The 15,650-nt window shown below is 42.9% G+C and overlaps 1 protein-coding gene across 5 annotated transcripts in view; it reads left to right on the forward strand.

The window, feature by feature from the left end:
* Window positions 1-11,174, forward strand: part of Ptpdc1 (protein tyrosine phosphatase domain containing 1) — a 55,886-nt gene extending 44,712 nt beyond the window's left edge. For 3 of the 5 annotated variants that reach the window (XM_038334989.1, XM_038334990.1, XM_038334991.1), the window contains 4 exons: window positions 225-1,474; window positions 4,684-4,869; window positions 7,640-7,750; window positions 9,151-11,174. In XM_038334989.1, coding sequence (XP_038190917.1) covers window positions 225-1,474; window positions 4,684-4,869; window positions 7,640-7,750; window positions 9,151-9,270 — 1,667 coding nt within the window. In that variant the 3' untranslated portion in view covers window positions 9,271-11,174. Of the gene's footprint in view, window positions 1-224; window positions 1,475-4,303; window positions 4,657-4,683; window positions 4,870-7,639; window positions 7,751-9,150 lie in introns of those variants that run through there. The other 2 variants (XM_038334992.1, XM_038334993.1) reach the window with 2 other exon arrangements.
* The last annotated feature ends 4,476 nt before the right edge of the window (window positions 11,175-15,650 follow it).

Here is a 15,650-nt window from a genome sequence, read left to right on the forward strand (position 1 = left end):
CAGAGAGTCATTCTTGCCTATATACAGAGTTCCATGCCAGCCTATATGAGTTCCTGTATTTAAAAAAAAAAGCAAAAAATTGGCAGATGTCATTACTATCTTTCAAATGTGCTTGTGTTTATATGATTTCTTAACATATGATTTATATGATTCTTAAGTTTTAAATCATCAGAGACTGATACATAAACGAGCCTTTTCTCATACTAATCTTCTTTACTGTGTAGGTGTTCTAATAGCATGTTACTTAGTTTTTGCAACAAGAATGACTGCTGACCAAGCAATTATATTTGTGCGAGCAAAACGCCCCAATTCCATACAAACCAGAGGGCAGCTGCTTTGTGTACGGGAATTCACTCAGTTTCTGGCTCCACTCCGTAATATTTTCTCTTGCTGTGATCCCAAAGCACATGCTGTTACCCTAGCCCAGTACCTGATTCGCCAGCGTCATCTGCTTCATGGTTATGAGGCACGACTTCTAAAATATGTGCCAAAGATCATCCACCTAGTTTGCAAGCTACTGCTTGACTTGGCTGAGAACAGGCCAGTCGTCATGAAGAGCGTGATAGAAGGACCAGGACTCTCTGCCAAAATTGAAAAGACTGTGTCAGAGATGGTTACGATGCAGCTGGATCAAGAGTTACTGAGGCAGAGCAGTGACACCCCTGACCTGTCTCACCCCACGGCAGTGGCGGCCGAGTTCGAGAATCAGGATGTGATCCTTTCTAATGAGCATGACCTTGACCCCCTCTGGAAGAGGAGGAATGCTGAGAGTCTTCAGCCCCTGACACATCTGAAAAGGCAGCTCAGCTACAGTGATTCAGACTTAAAGAGAGCCAAAGCTATCCTGGAGCAAGGGGAGACACCTTGGACAGTACCTGCCCAGGACTTGCTAGACCACAGCCTCCAGCATCAGAAGCATATCAGCCATTGTTACATGTCACCAACTCCAGAGCTAAGTTTAAATAAGGAAGCATTGGTTCACAGTACATTTTCTTTCTGGACTCATTCAAAGTATGGAGGCTTAGAAGGACTCAAGGATGAGGGATCACCACTTTTTTGTAGGAAGGACATTCCAAAGGAAGTACAGCGGAGCAGAACCTTCTCTGTGGGTGTTTCCTGTTCACACAATCCTGGAGAACCAGTGCCACCCAACTTTGCAAGTATCCATAGGGATCCAGAGCAAGTCACTCACTGTCGGGGTGAAGCTCCTGGTGGCTGGGTTCCAGGCTCTGTTCAGGGGGAGGCGAGGACTCCCTGCAGCCCTCTGAACTGTGGCTCCTCCAGTCCTAAGGCACAGTTCCCACATGGACAGAAAACCCAAGACAGCACATACCTGTCGGAAGCAATGCCACCTGCTGGTTTGCAGTCTGAACTGAGTGCTGAAGCAAGGAGAATATTGGCAGCCAAAGCCCTTGCAAATTTAAATGAGTTTGTGGAAAAGGAGGAAGTGAAAAGGAAAGTGGAAATGTGGCAGGTATTTGTATTTCATTGAAATATATATGTACTTATTTATATATTTAGATGGAGTGTATGTGTGTGTGTATATATATTCTATACACACACACACGTAGAAATGGTTTTGTCAGACCAAAAGTATGTGACCCATTTTTCCAAACTTCTTTATTACAGAAATGAGAAGCTAGGAACTTGAGGTTTCCCAGGTATGATGTGAAGCTGACGTAGAAATGACCCAGGGTGTTTGTGTAGTTCCAGTTAGATTTCAGTGTTCAAGACTATACCTAGTGTGATGCTTGCTTCATACATGATGTTAATGTTTGTAGCTTTCTCCTAGGGGCGGTCAAGTCCACAGACGATGATGTTAGGACTTGGTCTGCAGTGTTTTTCTGACTGAGGGCCTGGAACAGGGGACCACATTTGGGAACCACTGGTCGAGTAATAAAAATAAAGTTACTTCCCAAAGCTTGTTGGTACAAGTGGTGAGTCAGGCCTGCCTTCCCGGCCTGCTCTCTCACAGATTTTCTGGCCTCATCCCAACAAGGTCACTTGAGGCTTAGAGATAGTAAATGAGAATGAGCCCAGTGATCTGTTATATCAGAGAGGAGGACTCGAAAACCCATTTCTCAGCTCTTATTTAGAATGTGAAGTTTTACATTTTAACTCCTTTTTTGTGTGTATGTTTTACTCCTCATAGGAAAGCAGTCTTCGGTTGTACTTTCTCTCCTGGGGTGGGCACCTTGTCTAGAGAAAAGATGGGTCCCTAGAAACAGGGAACTAGCCCCAACATGGAACTGACCTGAGCTTTTTGATTCAGAGAAATCCTGAATTGGCAGCCAATTGTGGATTACTTGAAAGATTTTATTTTATATTATAATTGTGTGTATTAGGGGGTTGTGTACAGTGGCATGGAGGTGCCCTCAGATCAGAAGAGACTGTCTGATATCCTCAGAGCTGGTGATGTGAGTGCTGGGTCCTCTGGAAGCACACACTCTTAGCTATGAGCCATCTCTTCAGGTCACGCTATTAAAGTAATTGGTACTCTTCCATGTGCCACGATGTATAGAACCAAGGACCTGAAACTTCTATAAGCTAGGATATCTTCAGAGGTAGGAAATTATGTTTGGAGCACTTAACAACTTACAGTGGATAACAGAAGAGAGAACTGAATTAGAGTATTTACCTAATAAAACTCAAATATTGTTTTCCTTCCAAATAAATTTTCTTTATTCCCCACTATAAACTGAAAAAAAAAACCTCTCATTATACAGTAGATATCTCTCATGCAGTATTCTATGCTGAGAGCTAACAAGTAAGAGGACCCTAGTGCTAAGAATGTCACGGTGCCACTCCCAGGTCAGCCCTGCATATCCCTCAGCCAAGTACCCACACGAGCTGAAAAGATGCAGGTTTGGGTCAGGTGCTGTCAGCTATACTTTTAATCAAGCACTCAAGCCAAGAGAGAGCAAATCTTTGCAAATTCAAGGCCAGCCTGGTCTACATAGGGAGTTTCAGAACAGCCAGGGCTACAGAGAGAGCTTGCCTCAAACAACAACAAAAATGGGCAGGTTTCATTTGAGGTAGGCTATTTCAGCATGTAACATGTATAAAGAACATTTTCTGGAGCCACAAACCTTTTACCTTCTTAGTTTTATTATAGGACTGTGAGTAAGACTGTACTCGGGGAAAGCAGTGCAGGGCCGCAGGTGCCTATACTAAGCTGCTCTGTGTGCATGCCTTGTGCTTTTCCCAGAGCCCCTAGACGCAGGTGGTCTGCTTCGGAACTCAGAGTCACAGGTGAGGGTTGAGAACTCCAGAGGTCAAGAGGCTTACTCAAGGCCGTGTTCATGAGGCAGTAGGTAGAGGCAAGCTCTCCCCACAGCTCTGCCTCACCAGGAAGCTTCATGGTGCGATGTTCATTTCACTAAGAGTTTCTGTTCTGCCCAGTTATCTCCTCATAAAGCCCTGAGATTAAATAAAAGCTCTCCTTTTCTGAACACAGTATGTGAGATAGGCAGAAATATAGACAATTCCAAGTATGAGCTTATTTATATGATAAAGAGAAGCTAGCACTGGAGGGTTCCTAGGCCATGGCCCACACGGTAAGGCGAGTTAGTGGAAATTCCTCCCTGCCAGTTGCCAGCTTTGAGCTCTGCACAGGTCACTGTGCCCATCTTGGTGTTATCTGTGGGGAGCCTTCCTGTGGGTGCTGTGAACACTGGGAATAAGTCTCTAAGTCTTCTGAGTCTTCTGTTTCCATTCCTACCACTTTGTGGTACAGGCTACAAGATTTACTGGGTAACCAAATGGATATTAACAGCTACTGTTTTTTACGATTGAAAAGTTTTATTTGATTTACCAAAGCATAAATCTGATCCCTGTCAGAAATTTCTTAACTACTCTTTGTAAGGTGAAGTCTGAAATTCCATGTGAGGCTGGCAGTTTGAGTCACTGGAGATGACCCCTCCAAGTCCCTAGACTCACATAATAGACGGAGAAGAGCAGCTGCACAGCATCGCTTCTGGTCTCCGCACACACATCCTAGTGGCATGCACATGCCTACACGAATACACACAAATAAATAAAATAACCTGTCTGCAGGTATTTGGGAGTGTTCGCAAGGCTTCCCACTTGTTTTTACCCTCCCAGATCTCAGGCTGCCAGGCTTATTACTTCATCTGTAGGATTCTCTGTAGGATTCTAAAAGACACTTTTAGAAAAACACTCCACATTTGTCAACTTTCATGCAATTCTCTCTCTCTCTCTCTCTCTCTCTCTCTCTCTCTCTCTCTCTCTCTCTCTCTCTCTTTCTGTGTGTGTGTGTGTGTGTGTGTGTGTGTGGTTAAAGGCTTAGCTGAGGCCCCAGGCTAACTTATAAATGTTCCCCTAGTTTTAATCTACAACTTTACTTCATTTGCAGCCTGAATTTCTGTTTTGTTTATCATATGCCTGAGAAAGAAGACTGCCTCTTGAACTGCATTTGTGGCCTCTGAATCGGAGTCAGAGCTGCACGCTTCAGTGGCTCTTCTCTCAGTAGTTAGCCTGCTCTGTTTGCGGCAGGGATGAGATTAGCCAGGCACCCCTACCTAGAGGTGCAGGCCCTGAGGAAGGTCCACATTGCACCCCAGAGCCCAGCCTTCACTGTTAAGTCACTTGTGGATCCTCCAGTAAGGCTCCATACACCTCTCTTTCCCCTGTCCATCTCTCTCTCTCTCTCTTCTTTTGCAGAAAGAATTGAATTCCCGGGAGGGAGCCTGGGAAAGAATATGTGGTGAGAGAGACCCTTTCATCTTGTGCAGTTTGATGTGGTCTTGGGTGGAGCAACTGAAAGAGCCTGTAATCACCAAAGAGGATGTGGACATGTTGGTTGACAGACAAGCAGATGCTGGTGATGCCCTGTTTTTACTAGAGAAGGTAAAGTAGCTATTGGACCAGCTAATAAGTTAATTAAGGCCCTCACATATGTGCAAAAAAAGAATGAAATTTTTATTTTGGTCTATTTTAGTGGGTTTTTTTCCTCCTAATTTTGTATAAACAGTCTGGCCTCTGTGTTTATATGAATGCAATGCTTGCAGAGGCCACAAGAGGGCATCCCATCCCCCTTGAACTGAAGTTACAGTCCCTTGTGAACCACCTGCTGTGGGTTCTGGGAACTGAACTCAGGTCCTCTGCAAGAGGAGAGCACATGTTTCTAACCACTGAGCATCTCTCCAGTTCCCCAATTTTTTAGTAGTTTTTCTAAAATAAGAGAAATTGGGGCTGGAGATGTAGCTCAGTGGTAGAGAAATAGCCTAGTGTGTACAAGCCCTGTGCTTGATCTACAGCACTGTAGACACAGAGAAATCGATACACAACATAAACATTTAGAAAATACTGAAGTGGCAGCGAGTACTTGTAATCCCAGCATTCGGGAGTCACATCTCTCTGAGTCTGATGACAGCCTAGTCTACATAGTGAGTTCTAGACCAGCCAGGGCTACATACTGGGACTCTGTCCCAACAAACAAACCAAAACAAACTGTATGAATTTTTCATGAATGGGTGACCATCTCAGTGACTATAATGAGCTTGTTTGGCTCTTACGTGGGTTACATTATAACTAAACATCTTCTCTTCAAAGTGTCTGTTTCTGCTTACTGTGAGTATGTGTCTATAAAAACTAAAACGCAGATTGAAATATATACTCCTTGGAATTTTTTAAAGATGTATGTGTGCATATGTCTATATAGCTTGTATGTGTGTGTATGTCTATATAGCTTATATATGTATAAAATAGAAAAGAGTATCAGGAGGCTATACACTGGTTCTAGTGTTTGCCATCAGGGATGTAGGAAGAGAGGGAAGATGCTTTTCATTGTATCTCTTACCATACAATTTAGCATTTTTTAAAAAATATTTATTTATTTTTTATTATGTATACATATTCTTCTGCAGGCCAGAAGAGGGCACCAGACCTCATTACAGATGGTTGTGAGCCACCATGTGGTTGCCGGGAATTGAACTCAGGACCTTTGGAAGAGCAGGCAATGCTCTTAACCACTGAGCCATCTCCCCAGCCCCACAATTTAGCATTTTTAACCACATAAAGATAGAAGTGTTTTAGTTCAAAGTAGGCTTTGCTTTTGTTTTGGGGAACAATATTGGCTGTTAGCCCGCCATGCTACAGCGTAAGCATCTCATTGCCTCCAAGTCTTCAGAAAATGTGACTGTGTCTGCCCACACAAGCTATTGTCACGGTTTGTTCACAAACACATGTGAAGGTTTATCCCCTCACACATGGATATCAAGATATAAAACAGAGAGACAGACGCTGTGTGGTGTAACTGCTTGCTTGCTTACATGTGTGGCACACATTTGTGCTTGTATGTGAAGGCCTAAGATTGATGTCAGCTGTCTTCCTCCATCTTTCTACCTCTCATACTTTATAGGCTGGTTAGCCGACATGTTCTCGGAATCCCATCTCCACCTCCCTGGCTGTTTACACCAGGCCTGTCATGCCCACCAGGCTTTTTACTTGGGTTCTAGAAATCTGAATTCTAGTCTTCAGGCTCTCACAGCAAGCTCTTTACCTGAGCCATCTCCCCAGCCCTATGTAACACCTTTTAAGATAAGATTTTTTTTTTCCCAGTGTCTAGCTTAGGATATTTTCTCAGCTGTTAAATTTCAGTGATCAAACAGGAAGTGATAGGAAAGAGATTAGCCTTGTTTGGCAGCTGTGGACAACCCTGTCAGGAAGTAATGGCTACTTTCACCCTGTTCATCTTGACAGTGCTTAGAATGAAGGGCCCCTTTTATAGACAAGGCAAGGTAGAGCAGCTTGCCCAAAGTTTACGGCAGGTATTCCAGCAGGGTTCCAACTTGGATCCTACTGGGCGAGGCTCACACACTGAGGCGCATCAAACCGTCTGCTTTACTACACCCATCCCAACTCCTGTGTACAATTATTTTGCACCAAGAATTTTTACTTTTATAAACATCTTTGTAACAATAATCTGTCTTCACAGGCTTTTCTGTATTTCAGATTATTCCCTTAGAATAGATTTCTAGAGGAAATGGTGGTGGTGGGCCTCAGTGAGTCACATCTACATACATACATACATACATACATACATACATACATACATGGTGATGGAGTTTTTTCCTTTGCTAGGGTAGAAAATCTCTAGCATTCTAGTCAGCAGACCCTTCCTACAGCATCTACCCTACAGCTGCCTCCTTACATCTCTGTCGCCACTGGGGGGCTCCGTCTGCCCACCTCCCCCAGACAGTATCTGCAGTGAGCTGGGCTCACGGTACTGACTGCCTGATGCCCAAGTGAGCTGTGTACTCAACTGCAGCATCAGTTGACCAAGCTGAAGTGATTATAGCCAAAAACAGTAGGAAAGAAAGGTCTATTCTGAGCACTGCAGGAGAAGCATGTAGTTTAAAACCATACCAAACTTCAGATTTACCTGATTTAGACTTTGTGAAATCAACTAGCTCTGACCCGTTTCATGAAGTTTCTATGCCATATTAATATCCTACAGTAGACACCTGGCTGAGTGCTTGATAAATAACCTTTAAAATTGAGTACTAAGTCATAGAGTTAAATAGCCAGAAGCTCCCTCTATAATTATTTGAGCTGATTTCTTGAGATATTTTCAAATTAATTTTTTTATTTTTTATATCTGGAAAAAATGAAACAGGGTCAGTACCAGACCATCCTCTGTGTGTTGCATTGTATAGTGAGCCTGCAGACACTTCCTGTGGAGGTGGAGGAAGCGTGCCTTTCACATGCCATCAAAGCTTTCACCAAGGTGAGTCCCTGTGTCCCCCACGCTGGTCACACCAGCTTTGTAAGCCAGGACTCCTCAGGTAAGACTCCGAGCTCTTTTCCTTAATGTGCATGTGTTTTTAAGAAGTCAGGGAGTTTCCTAACAGTGGTGTCAGGACAAAGCTGAACTCCAGGTCGTTGAAGGGCAGTGTCGGAACAAAGAGCTTTTATAGAGTCCAAGAGAGAAACAGCTGAGTATCCCGCAAGTATTTTAAATCTTGTGCCTCATAGGAGTCAGGGGTATTTGCTCGTCCAGCCAGTTCCACGTTGTGTTTAAACAAGAATCGTCTAAACAGAATAGTCAGGTCAGTACCCACAAAAACATTAAATGCGTGGTTCCAGGAGTTTAATTCTGACCCGTGAGCCTCGGGAATGCCGCACCTGGACACTGATAAACAAGTAGCACAGCATCCTGACTCCCTATTTGTCTAAAGACGAGCAGTTTGTGGTGGTGAGATGCTGTGCCCGAGATCTTGGCTCGTTTTCAATAGGACCCACCTTGCTCTGGGGACAGTGCAGGGACTGCTCTAGTTCCCTGTCTGTCAGCATCACTCCTCGGCAGAGAATGACAGGCATGGCAAAGGCCCCAGGTGTGTACACAGTGCCTTCCCAGGAGAGACGGGACCCTCAATCTCACTGAGGTTTTTTGTGTACACAACACTTGCAGGTGCCAGATTTCATTTAAACTCACAGAAATCTTAAGGTGGTAGGTTTGGGGTTTTATATTTTCACATAAGGAAATTGAAGCCCATGCACCAGTGGCTCTCAGTCTGACCCCTTTGGGGGTCCCATATCCGATATTTACACTACGACTCATAACAGTGGCCAAATTACAATTATGAAGTAGCAATGAAGTAATGTCATGGGTGGCGGTCACCACAACATGAGGAGCTGAAATAAAGGGTCTCAGCTTTAGGAAGGTTGAGAACCACCACCACAGACACTACATAAAAGATGGAGATACACAGGGACAGGAAAGCCAGACAGTTAGGTCTTCAGACTGCAGTCCAGAGTGGCCCTAGGGCTTCTGAACATCATACAGAGCAGCTGGTGTGCTTCCTTTGGATAAGAGACTTCTGTTGCAACATGAGTGACTCTGAGCTCCCGCTCACTGCTGACTCCCTCGCTGGCCAGCTGTGTGGATTGTAATCTCGGCACTGGAGTGCAGGTCTGAGTTCTCACCCTCAGGTTTGATTGATGAGATCGATAGCGCTAACATAGCCCTTCAGGTAAAGAAACCCATCCTGTGCGGTTTTAACTGCATGCATTTCTCTCTAAGTCTTTGTTGCTGTGTTTGTTGAGTCCTTCCTTCCTTCCTTTGCAAAAAGAAACTGGTTAAATTGTTGCCACAGTATCTTATATAGAAACGTTCTTTGTCACCAGGTTAATTTTGACTCTGAAAATGGACCAATAGTTTACAACACCCTGAAGAAGATATTTAAGCACACATTGGAAGAGAAAAGAAAAATGGCAAAAGACAGCCCTAGGCCTGGCCTCGCCTGAAGCTTCCTTCTGTGGACAAGTATCCCACCTAAGGGTGGTGCTTCTGCTCCCATGTGGACGTGGCATGCTGGCACTGCCCTTCTTTGCCACACTCCGTTGTCAACGCTGTGTCTCTTGTGCTGAGAATAGTGGTTCCTTTTTAGAGTAGTTATTTATTTTAAAATATCCTTGAGCTGTGTCTTGAAAACTTGCCATAAAGTTGGTGCCACTTTATTTATTTACTGAATTAATATAGTTGTATTGACATTTTATGTATGTTATATTTGTGTCCTTACCCTTTTTTGACATTTTGAAGGAAAAAAAATAACTCTTCCTTCCAAAACAGTTATTTTCTTAACAGAACTCTTCCTGGAGTTTCTACCAAATAGATCATTTTAGCAGTAAAACCTTACTGTATATCCCCCCCCCCACAAGGCATATATGTATCCCCTACTTCAGAACTATGACCTAAGAAAGTCACCAAGTGTCTTACAATGTTTTATATTTGTTACTAAGAAGGCTATTAATACATTTTAAAGAACTTTAAAAAACTTTGAAGTTTTTTGTTTTCTCTTTTTACAGATGTGGCAAAGCCTTTCAAAGTCTTTTATTTTTCAATGATCCAACGACTCAGTTTTCTTTAATAGACTGACTGGAGAGGTTGGTACTTTGTACTTGTGGAAAGTAGCCCTGCTCTTTGTCAGGCGTCCAGACACCCTCTCCCTTGCTGTCTGAGGAGGGAGCAGCTCTCAACCCAGAAGCCTTATTTCACTTCCCAGCCTGCTGCTCAGCCAGTTTGCTTCTTCTCAGAGAAGTGGGATCAGAAGCGGCCAGTGGGGGCAGTTGCTAAGGAGCAGAACTGGCCTTTGTCCTCCCAGGGACTGTGCAGAAGGGACTGCAGTTCTGGGAGAAGGCTTCTCGCCAACCCTGCTCTCTTGTGGCACTGGGACCATTCTGCACAGGGAGCTCAGACCTGGAGCAAGTCAAGCAAGCCACTGTCTGCCCCAGGAGTGCTGGCATTGCTGCCTGTCTCCCCCCACCCCCCATCCAGTTCACTGTCTGCCCCAGGAGTAGTGGCATTGCTGCCTACGCACCCCCCACCCCTGCCCTTTTACAAGCCCATTTGCCTTGGCCTCTGATACTAGCTGCAGTTTTGCTGTGAGGATTATAATTTTTAAATTGAATTTGACCCCAGGTTGCATTCACCTTAACTGGCTTCAAATGAGAACAGATGACTGTTTAAACTTGTTCCTTTAAACTATTAATCAGCAATTGAAGCCTAACTTATTTAAATTAAATTAATATACGGGAGCAGCAAAACCCATGCCATAAAGAGAATCAGACCAATTCAAACTAAAGAAGTAACTCTTTGCATCTCAGAATTTTAGGAAAGACACAAGACTGAGTTAGAACAACTGAAATTTCCCTAATTTGTGCCTTGCAGAATTGCACTCTAGTATATCAGAAACTGTTTTAATCATTATTCTTACAACTCTGATGGCAAAGGCTAAGTGCAGGCCTCTTCATCCTGAAGTATCTTCTGGGGAAATGAAATATAATAGTTGTTAATGAACTGGCTTACCCAGTGTAGAGATACCTTTTCAAGTGCCTAGTTAGCAGCAGGAAATACCTTCATTCTGTCTCCTTGGTACATTCTGAAATCTGGTGTTCAAAAAGAGTGTTTGCCTTCATCTCTGTCGGCCTCGAATGGGCAAGCGACACCATGGAACTTCACCACCACCCGTGTGTCTGGAGTGCTTGTTCTAGAACAGTCATGTAACCACGCCACTGCATGTCAGAGAATCCAGACAGTCATGTGACCACGCCACTGCATGTCAGAGAATCCAAATACACCAGCCTGAGAAGACACAGTCAGGCTCTGTGCGGGTGTTGTGTTTATCTGATTAAAGTGAAAAGAACAACCACTGCCCTGTCTTGTGCTTCTTTACTGTAGCGGCCCTGGCTGTTGTGCACACCCCAGCAATGCCGGTAGCCTGTGCTGGGAGCTGATTTAGTAGCTGAGTTAGCTAGCCATGCTCACCTTCCGTTGGAGAGACCAGGTGGGAGGGTGGCTTCTATAAGGAATGGTTTAAAACAAAAATCCAGGTGGACAAGATTCTAGCCTTCCTCTTCTTTCTTTTTTTAAGATTGTTTTTATTGAGCTATATATTTTTCCCTCTCTCCTCTCCTCCCCCCCTATTCTCTCCCATGGTCCCCATGCTCCCTATTTACTCAGGAGATCTTGTCTTTTTCTACTTCCCATGTACATTAGATCCATGTATGTCTCTCTTAGGGTTCTCTTTGTTGTCTAGGTTCTCTGGGATTGTCAGTTGTAGGATTTTTTTCCTTTATGTCTAAAAGCCACTTATGAGTGCATACATGCGATATTTGTTTTTCTGAATCTGGGTTACTTCACTCAATATGATGTTTTCTAGATCCATCTATTTGCCTGCAAATTTCAAGATGTCATTGTCTTTTATTGCTGTGTAGTACTCTATTGTGTAAATGTACCACATTTTCCTTATCCATTCTTCAGTCAAGGGGCATTTAGGTTGTTTCCAGGTTCTGGCTATGACAAACAATGCTGCTATGAACATAGTTGAGCACGTGTCCTTGTGGTACGATTGAGCATCCTTTGGGTATGTACCCAAAAGTGGTATTACTTGGTCTCGAGGTAGGTTGTTTCCCAATTTTCTGAGAAACTGCCATACTGACATCCAAAGGGGCTGTACCAGTTTGCACTCCCACCAGCAATGCAGAAATGTTCCGTTTATCCCACATCCTCTCCAGCATAAGTTGGCATCAGTGTTTTTGATCTTGGCCATTCTTACAGGTGTAAGATGGAATCTCAGAGTTGTTTCGATTTGCATTTCTCTGATGGTTAAAGATGTTGAGCATTTCCTTAAGTGTCTTTCAGTCATTTTAGATTAGTTCTCTGTTTAGGTCTGTACCCCATTTTTATTGGATTATTTGTTCTTTTGATGACCAATTTCTTGAGTTCTTTGTATATTTTGGAGATCAGACCTCTGTCTGATATGGGGTTGGTGAAGCTCTTTTCTTATTCTATAGGCTGTCATTTTGTCTTGTTGACCACGTCCTTTGCTTAACAGAAGCTTCTCAGTTTCAGGAGGTCCCACTTATTGCTCTCAGTGTCTTGTGCTACTGGGGTTATATTTAGGAAGTGGCTTCCTGTGCCAATGCTTTCAAGTGTACTTCCCACTTTCTCTTCTATGAGAGGTTCACTGTGGTCAGTTTAATGTTGAGGTCTTTGATCCATTTAGACTTGAGTTTTGTGCATGGTGACAGATATAGATTTATTTTTATTCTTTTACATATTGATACACAGTTATGCCAGCACTATTTGTTGAATATATTTTCTTTTTTTATTTGATATTTTTTGCTTCTTTGTCAAAAATCAGGTGTTCATAGGTGTGTGAATTGTTATCTGGGTCTCTGTTTCAGTTCCATTAGTCCTCCTGTCTGTTTTTATGCCAGTACCAGGCTGTTTTCAGTACTGTAGCTCTGTAGTAGAGTTTGAAGTCAGGGATTGGGATGCCTCCAGAAGGTCCTTTATTGTACAGGATTGTTTTGGCTATCCTGGGGTTTTTTTTCCATATGAAGTTGAATATTGTTCTTTTGAGGTCTGTGAAGATTTTTTTACTGAGATTTTGATGGGCATTGCATTGAATTGGTAAATTACTTTTGGTAAGATTGCCATTTTTACTATGTTAATTTTACCTACCCAAGAGCATGGGAGATCTTTCCACTTTTTGGTGTCTTCTTCAATTTATTTTTTCAAAGATTTAAAGTTCTTCTCATACAGGTCTTCCACTTGTTTGGTTAGAGTTACTGCAAGATATTTTATGCTATTCGTGGCTGTTATGAAGGGTGATGTTTCTCTGATTTCTTTCTCAGCCCATTTATCATCTGTGTAAAGGAAGGATACTGATATTTTCAAGTTAATCTTGTATCCTGATACATTACTGAAGGTGTTTGAGTTGTAGAAGTTCCTTGGTAAAAGTTTTGGGATCACTTATGTAAACTATCATATCATCAGTAAATAATGAGAGTTTGACTTCTTTTCCGATTTGTATTCCCTCGTTCTCCTTCTGTTGTCTTATTGCTCTAGCCAGAACCTCGACTACTATATTGAATAGATATGGAGAAAGTGGATAACCTTGTCTTGTTCCTGATTTCAGTGGAATCGCTGTGAGTTTCTCTCCATTTAGTTTGATGTTGGCTGTTGGCTTGCTGTATATTGCCTTTATTATGTTTAAGTATGTTCCTTGTATCCCTGCTCTCTCCAAGACCTTTATCATGAAGGGATGTTATATTTTGTCAAAGGCTTTATCATCATCTAATGAGATGATCTTGTGGGTTTTTTTTTCAGTTTGTTTATATGGTGAACAAAATATATCAATGACAAATTTTCATATGTCGAACCATCCCTGCATCTCTGGGATGAAGTTGACTTGGTCATGGTGGATGATTTTTCTTTTTCTTTTTTTTTTTTTTGTTTTTTTGTTTTTTTGTTTTTTTGTTTTTCGAGACAAGGTTTCTCTGTGGCTTTGGAGCCTGTCCTGGAACTAGCTCTTGTAGACCAGGCTGGTCTCAAACTCACAGATATCCGCCTGCCTCTGCCTCCCGAGTGCTGGGATTAAAGGTGTGCACCACCACCGCCCGGCCCATGGTGGATGATTTTTCTGATGAGTTCTTGGATTCGATTTGCCAGTATTTTATTGAGTATTTTTACATCAGTGTTCATGAGTGAGATTGGTCTGTAATTCTCTTAGTAATCTCTTTGTGTGGTTTGAGTATCAGGGTAATTGTAGCCTCATAAAAAGAATTTGGCAGTGCTCCTTCTATTTCTATTGTGTGGAACAATTTGAGGAGTATTGGTATTAGTTCTTTGAAAATCTTGTAGAATTCTGAGTTGAAACCATCTGGCCCTAGGCTTTTTTTTTGGCTAGGAGACTTTTGATGACTGTTTCTATTTCTTCAACAGTTATGGGTCTATTTAATTTGTTTTTCTGATCTTGATTTAATTTTGGTAAGTAATATTTATCCAGAAAGTTGTCCATTTCCTTTAAGTTTTCCAATTTTGTGGAATACAGAATTTCAAAATATGACCTTATGATTCTCTAGATTTCCTCCTGTCTGTTGTTATGTCCCCCTTTTCATTTCTGATTGTGTTAATTTGGATATTCTCTCTCTGCCTTTTGGTTAGTTTGGATAAAAGTTTGTCTATTTTGTTGATTTTCTCGAAGAACCAACTCTTTGTCTCATTGATTCTTTGTATTGTTTCTTTGTTTCTATTTTGTTGATTTCAGCTCTCAATTTGATTATTCCCTATCTAGTCAGTCCTCCTGGGTGAGTTTGCTTCTTTTTGTTCCCTAGTTTTCAAATGTTCTGTTAACTCACTAGTGTGGGTTTTTTTTTCCCAGCTTCTTTATGTAGTCATGTAGTCCTATTAACTTTCTCTTAACACTGCTTTTATTGTGTCCCATAAATTAGGGTATGTTGTGTTAGCCTTCCATTTCCTAATAAAGAAGGGTTCTTTCCCAGCAAAAGGATGACATTTTCACACATTGGAAAAGTTTTAGGGTTGCGTACCCTGCTTAAGAAAAAGGGACAGAGGACACACCATACAGAGACCTTCTCACTGTGCACAGGCTGCCCCATTCCTCTTAGCACCCCAAGAAGCCTGTAGTGTTTGTCTGATGAAGTCAGGCAGGCTCCCCACTGTGCACTCCTGCTCACACTGCAGCCTGCAAGCTCTTGACCAGGGGGCTGTCCCAGTCTAAAGTACCCTCAATGACACCAGAGCCCCTGCCCTAGATTTCATTCGGGTGCCTATTGTTTTCTGTGACTTAAGTGGCAGCAGCCCAGCCCTGGAAAAGGCTGAGTCGGCACGACTTGTGATGGTCGCCACCCAGCACGCCAGAGTCGCAGAGCGGCTGAGTTCTTGCTAAGATCAGTTCCCCTTCTAAGATTGCTAACTGCCCTCTGGGAAGTATTACTGCTTCTGCCGCAGAATTTGTTTATTTGCACACCTCAGATTCGATGCTGGTAATACTTAGTCATGTCTTTAGCCAGCTTCCCAGTTTTAGGCAACTCTGCTGTGTTGTTACAGGCACACAAGTCTAGAGGCCAGCTGCTGAAGTTCCCAGGGTCTTGTACACGTTTGCAATGAACTGTCCCGAAACAGTGATCATTAGAGGAGACGAGAGTATTTCCTGGGGAGATGGACAGATCTGGAGGGGTGCCATGCCTCCTCTGTGGCCTGGCTTCAAGAGGGCAGAAAGGATGAGAAGGGCTGAGGTGGGGTCCCACTGATATCTTATGAGTCATTAACATGGAACCCCAAATTCTGTGATCCAGCGTGGAAGCAGTTTCATGAA

The sequence above is a fragment of the Arvicola amphibius genome, chromosome 6 (assembly GCF_903992535.2).
Source record: "Arvicola amphibius chromosome 6, mArvAmp1.2, whole genome shotgun sequence".
NCBI lineage: Eukaryota > Metazoa > Chordata > Mammalia > Rodentia > Cricetidae > Arvicola > Arvicola amphibius.